At 37.1% G+C, this 6,947-nt stretch overlaps 1 protein-coding gene across 2 annotated transcripts in view; it reads left to right on the top strand.

Annotated features, from left to right (window-relative positions):
• The window catches only part of LOC107712222 (glutamate receptor ionotropic, NMDA 2B-like), a 102,604-nt gene that overhangs the window by 65,397 nt on the left and 30,260 nt on the right, over positions 1-6,947 (top strand). For both annotated transcript variants that reach the window (XM_016517389.1, XM_016517388.1), the window contains exon 6: positions 570-762. In XM_016517389.1, the coding sequence (XP_016372875.1) occupies positions 570-762 (193 nt within the window). The remainder of the gene's footprint in view (positions 1-569; positions 763-6,947) is intronic.

The following is a 6,947-nucleotide window of genomic DNA, read 5'->3' as shown; positions in this document are numbered from 1 at the left end:
GCGAGGGCGAGCGGCACGAACGCCCTCAGGTAGACGATCGGGTCGGGGTTCGCCTGAGCCACAGCGATTAACCTCGCTCGTTCCTCCATATGAGCGGGGAGAAACGAACGGGAAAACAAAACACTTGTAAAAACGGGGGAAAAAACGGGGGAAAAAGGCGCAGCTTACTTTCAGTTATGGTCTGCTGTTCTGTCATGGTCTCTCGGGGAGGAAGGAACGAAGGAGGCACTGGAGAATACGTAAACTAGAATTTAATACAAAATAAACAAAGGAATACAAAACACGGGAACTTCAGGGATGACATTTAGCAGACAGAATGACGTTCAACAGCAGACAGAAAACACTGGGAAACACAGGGTTTAAATGCTCAGAAACTAATGGGACACACCTGGGAACAATATGAAACGGGGAACACCTGGACTCAAATAATAAAAAATGAGGACAGGACACAGGAAGAACCAAATAAGGGCAAACAGGAACATACATGTGACATATTTAGCTACAAAAACTACACATATTTTATATTTCAGATGATTGTATTTACTGAATTTACACTTCCTGTATCTCAGGTTTGATCTCTGTTTCCTACGATGAGTGGGACTATGGACTGGAGGCTCGAGTACGTGATGCTGTAGCCATAATCGCCATGGCAACCTCCACAATGATGCTGGATCGGGGTCCTCACACGCTGCTTAAGTCTGGATGCCACGGCGCACCTGACAAGAAAGGCAGCAAGTCAGGAAACCCCAACGAGGTGCTGAGGTGAGTCAGGCTTAGCGGGGTGCCAGGGTTCAAACACTGACATCTGGGGTCTGCAATCATACACGTAAACAGGCAGCCTTGCCAGCATACACGCACTTGCAACACCTGCTCAGGAGGGTTTCCGAACTAATTTTTAGTAGTGTTTTGAAAAGGGTAAAGAGCCCTTGACAGGTGCACAAACATACTGTACACGCATACATACATACACACCATGGTTGGCTGCTGTTAGGTGCTGTAGGTACTGTAGGAGACAGATCTTTACATTACCACTTGCGTACTTTGAGATAATGGGATAATGTTATCATTTTCATGATTTATCCGGGATTTTTTTGGTGATCTGACATACAGTACTGTTCAAAAGTTTGGGGTCAGTGAGTTTTATTTATTTTTTATTCAGTAAAGTATCAGTATAGACATTTATATTGTTACAAAAGATTTCTGTTTTAAATAAATGCAGTCTCTATTCATCAAAGAATCCTAAAAACCACATCATGGTTTCCAAGCATTTTCAGCATTAATATTAAGAAATGTTTTTTTGAGCAGCAAATCAGCATATTAGATTGATTTCTGAAGGATTGTTTGACATTGAAGATGCAGAAAATTCAGCTTTACCACCACAGGAACAAATTACATTTTAAGGTATATTTAAATAGAAAACATTCATTATAATTTGTTGCAATTTTGACATTATTGTTTTTACTGCATTTTTAAACAAAAATGCAGCTTTGGTGAGCATAAGAGACTTCTTTCATAAACATTAAAAAAAAATCTTACCAGCCCCCCAAAGTTTTGAATGGTGGTGTATATTACTGAAATATAAGCTTGTTTTGGAGATTTATGTTTTTACCCATTTAAGTTTTGGTTTTTGGTTTACTCAGTTTTCAGTGAACTATTATGCTAAAACATCATGTTTCAAAATATATTAATATATAGGTTAATTAAAAAAATCTATTTAATAAAATGATCGTAATCATGTTATCAATATTGATGATACTGGCCATTATTGGTTTAAAAAAAAATCCCTATTATGCTGTTTTAAAGGTTCTAATTTTGCTTTGGAGGTGCACTGGGTGTACACCATATACAGCACAAAACTGCATTTTGAACACTTGGTAGAAAATATATGCATAAATAATTAACCATACTTACAGATTGCGATCCAGAGGCACAAGGTGGTCCAAATGAAAATGCGTACATCTGGGTATTTTAAACTCGGCAAGCAGTCGCCAGTAAATGATGGGAACACAATGAAAGGTTGGAGTTGTACTGCAGCGTCACTGTATAATAAATTTTAACCACTGACTCTTCACATCCTCATCCTTTGGGAGTACATTGGTGGCCCAAATTATTAGAACACTAGTATTTTCACCAGCTAAAAAATGGTTTTAAGTAATTTATTTCTATCTTTTTCTGTAGTGTGTCAGTAGGAAATATCAGTTTACATTTCCAAACATTCATTTTGCCATTAATTGTAATAATCCAGTGAGGTTTTTGTCTGACAACAGCCAGTGCTCCACACAGAGATCTGATCTGATCATCATCCAGTCTGTCTGGAATGACATGAAGAAACAGAACAAACTGAGACAGACTCAATCCAGAAGAACTATGGAAACGTCTCCAAGACTACCTGCAAAGCTCCCTGAAAAACTATGCACAAGTGCACCGAGAGCAAAAACTGCTTTAAACACAAAGGATGGTCACACCAAATGTTGATTAAATTTAGTTAATAGAAGTTAACTGATAAAGAAAATCTATCTATGACATTATTTTTGACAGCATCCTCATTTTGCAGCATTTTTACACAAGTGCCTAAAACTTTTAACAGTACTGTAGCTTTGCAGGTAGGTTTCTTGAAGGTCCAATTCTCACTATTAACAAACCGTTAACTATGACTTTTGCCTCAATAAACTCCTAATTTGCTGCTTATTAAAGCAAGGTAGTTGTTAAGTTTAGGTATTGGGTAGGATTAGAGATGTAGAATATGGTCATGCAGAATATGTGCTTGCTTTATATGTACTAATAAACAGTCAATATGTTAATAATAGGCATGCTAACAAGCAACTGTTTAATAGAGAGAATTGGTCCCTATACTAAAGGTGTGTTACTACCAAGGGGCATCTGATGATCCGTCTCATCTGATCATTTGTGATTGGATCAGCTGATTTGGACCTAATACCAGGTGTAAAGCGAGTCCTAGATTGAGCAGCATTCTATTATAGCCATACTGTACCTGTAACACCTCCTGCAGAAAGAACGAGCGAGAGTGACAAATGGATAACAAAAGAGAAAAAGAGAGTGCATTATTGGTAATGTGGGTCTGCTGTAGCTCCTCGCTGAAGCACCTTTCACTTTTCTTTCCCCATTATGTCTCCTCTGACATTCAGCCCACACCCACGTGTCTGTACCGGCCAGGCTGTTATTTTCATCTTAGAAACATAAATATCCATCGTAATACAAAAGTGAGCTTTTCATCTGAACTGCTGTGTTCTCTCTTGCACTGTTATTTGACATTTAGTATTGAGGGGCATTGATTCCTAAGTATTAATTAGCGTTTAGGCTCGGTCACACTCTCTTTTAGCCAGTCATTTGATCTGCTGGTGAGGAGTTAATTGAATGCTCGAGGCAGGGCAGGATTAGGAAGCCGAATGGAACAACAGTGGGAGCCCGGCCTCTCTCTCTCTCTCTCTCGCTCTCTCTCTCTCTTCTGCGTCTAGTTTTCAGCCTTTCTTTCTGTCTGTCTGTCCCCTTCCTTGATTAACTCTAAGCATATGCAAACATGGCAAAGGAGGATAATTGTAACACTTTTGGGTTTTTGCTCATTGATCTAGGGAGCATTTAGACTAAAGCTTACAATTTTGCCACAAACATTGTTGACCTATCAGCAATCATTACCTGTGCCAATTAAATCTATTACCTAATCAAACTGGATAGCATTACTCACAAGTGCGGTGTTACATTCACTCACCTAGACTCAGTAATTGTAGGCACTCTAATACGTCTTTTAATGTAATAAACTTTAAACCTCAGAGACAATCTTGAAATGCAACAGTAACAAATTAAAATCTACCTCTCATCCAGACTTTAATATGAACAGTTGTGGCACACGTATGCTGGGTTCCCTCAGTGTATTCATCACGTGTCAATTTCAACAGAACAGACGTTGGACTCACCTTTCCTCTTGTTTAGAGGAGGCTGTTATAATTGTGTACTGTATACTGTACCGTATAGGTAATTGCAGGCTTTTTATAATATGATATTAGGCCCAAAAATCTGAATCAGACTCATAAAGGATTTTATTGCCAAGTGTGTTTGCACACACAAGGAATTTGTCTTGGTGACATGAGCTTCCAGTGCAGACATGCATATAATTTGACATACATATCATATCATACATCAAATAAAATGAAATATAACACTAGTGAAAAAAAGCCTACATTCAAAATGATATATGATTTAATTTATTTTAAACACAGTTACGACAATAAAGATAAAAAGATAGAATTTTAACTAATAGATGTCATAATTAAATTTTTTGTCATAATTTACTCACCATTGATCATGTTGTTCCAAAACTGTATGATCAAACCTGCATATAGATCTTTCCACAATATATTTTTTCACCAAATATTAAGTAGCACAACTGTTTTCAACATAATAACAGCTACTTGAGCAGCAAATCAGCATATTAGAATAATTTCTGAAGGATCATGTGACACTAAAGACTGGAGTAATGATGCTGAAAATTCAGCTTTGCATCACAGATATAAATTACGTTGTAAAATATATAAATAAGAAAACATATGGTAATGATATTTCTGTCAGGATTCTGCACTGTTCTGTGTCATGTTTTGCCCGTTTCTGGTCCTGTGCTTCCTTATTTGGTCTTGTTCCTGTCCTTGTTTAGTTTGATTATTAGTTGATTCCCTGCACCTGTCTGCCCCTCGTTATCCAGTCCTTATAAGCCCCAGTCTGTTCAGTTTGTATTTGTGTACTACGTGTGTTGCGCAAGCTCCTGTTGCGATGATTCCCAGCGTGTCCTTTATTAAAGACTGCTCAACGTTCCTTCGTGACTCCAGCGTGTTCACTGAACAGCGTAACGTGGCAATTTCACAATATTACTGTTTTTGATCAAATAAATGTAGCTTTGGTGGGCATAAGAGGGCATAATGACCCCAAACTTTTGAAGGGTAGTGTTTTTTTACAGTATTTATTTACAGTTATTCCTGCTCTACCTACAATTTCTTCATTCATCTCTTTTCTTCTATGGCTTCTTTCTGTTTACTTTCATCCGACTAGTTTTAGGCCAAAGATTCATGCTTTAAGGTCCAATTCTCAATATTAACACCATTAACTGCAACTTTTGCCTCAGTAAACTCCTAATTTGCTGTTTATTATTAGTTAGTTAAGTAGTTGTTAAGTTTAGGTATTGGGTAGGATTAGGGATGTACAATATGGTCATGCAAAATATGTACTAAAAACAGCCAATATTTTAATAATATGCATTACAATAATCAGTTAATAGTGAGAATTGGTCCCTAAACTAAAGTGTTACCGATTCTTTCTTCTCTTCTTTTTGAACTCTTATTTTATACAGTTGTCCGTGTGAAGTGTTTGAGGGGTGGTTAGCAAGGAAACATTCAACATTCCTCCGATCGCTTAATTTTGCAGTCTCTGAAAACACTTTAAAATATTCAGTGCTAAATTTGGAAGCTGTTTTCTAAGGCATGTATGTAAAAGAGCACTTAATTCCAGCGATGAACCAGTCAATAACACACTGCATACAAATGCGCCATCGATCATTAATGAAACACTATAGTTAAGGTTTGACTTAAACATTAAATTAAACATTTATAATGTTTCTGGAACTGCATGTAGCCAGGAGAGCATGTTATGAAGACATAGTTGTGTTGTTGCAAAAAGCTTTGTTTGTTTAGATGAGGGAAACAAGTAATTAAGTGGAAAAAAACACTTTTATGTTATTTGTGAATGGTGGATTTACAACAATTACCCAGCGGGCATAGTATCTGGTAGAACAAGATGGTTGTATTTGTGTAATTAGGCGGATGTGTTAGACTAGCCTTTAGAGTCGCTGAAGTGGATTTTTGAATTGGATGATGAGAAGATAAGGACACTAATATCTTATGAACACTGGAGAACACAAAAAAGATGGAGAAAAAGTAGCCGTAAATACAAAATGGAGAAAACTGTTTTGTTTAGAGTCCTCTTGGAGTGCAGGCTCACCTGCAGTGCACACCTGGGACCTCACATATGCATGCACACACAGGAAGATTTTGAATGACAGCATTATGAGGTGGGCTGAATGAGAAGCACCGGACCCTGTAACCCCTCGAGGACTCTAATGATCTGTTTCCACCATAATGGAGACGATTTAAATGGCATTCCAAGATTCTATATTATCATTCTGGAACACCCACCATGCTCTGCGGTGGATCTGTCAGCGATGATGGAGGGCTTTTCAGCTGGATGGGTCATGATCTGTGATGGTTAAGGGCCTGAGTCAGCCTCAAGGGCTTCCTCTGAAGGTCAGCTGAAGGTTTTGGCATGGTTGGAGAAGGTTAGATGAGATACATGTACCCTATAAAGGTTGAGAGCGAGATTAAATGCGGTTACATGTACTTATCTCAGATAAATTGATTGCAAGGACGTGTGGGTTATTCTTGTGAAAAACATTTATTTTATTTGAAATGTTCTTGAATTTTAACAGTGTTGGGGAAGCTACTCTGAAACTGTAGCTTGACCAGCTACAAGCTACTCGTAAATTAAAGTAGTTAAGCTACATTCAAGCTACCCTTCTGAAAAAGTAGCTAGCTAAGCTACAAGTTAGTCAAAAAGTAGCTAGCTACATTGAAACTACTTTCAATTTTTTCTTTTTCTTTTTTACAATTAACATTACAAATAATTAAATAATTATTAATGAAGAATTATAATGAAGTTATAAGTAAAATATAATGAAGTTATAAGTAAAATATTTGGGGTTTAAAACAACATACAGTAATGCAATCATGATTTCAAAGAGTAGGGTGAATTCAAGTTGATTGGGACACTTTTCCAAGCCATTTCAATGACAAAAAGTTTCCCAATCATTTGATTTTGTAAACAATTCGATACACACAATAATAAAATACTGTATAGTTAAATAGTTATTTTAGTTATATTAGTATATT

The sequence above is a fragment of the Sinocyclocheilus rhinocerous genome, unplaced genomic scaffold (assembly GCF_001515625.1).
Source record: "Sinocyclocheilus rhinocerous isolate Xijiao unplaced genomic scaffold, SAMN03320098_v1.1 scaffold508, whole genome shotgun sequence".
NCBI classification, from domain to species: Eukaryota; Metazoa; Chordata; class Actinopteri; order Cypriniformes; family Cyprinidae; genus Sinocyclocheilus; species Sinocyclocheilus rhinocerous.
The sequence above is the reverse complement of the archived record's forward strand: the minus strand, read 5'-3'. Positions and strand labels throughout refer to the sequence as shown.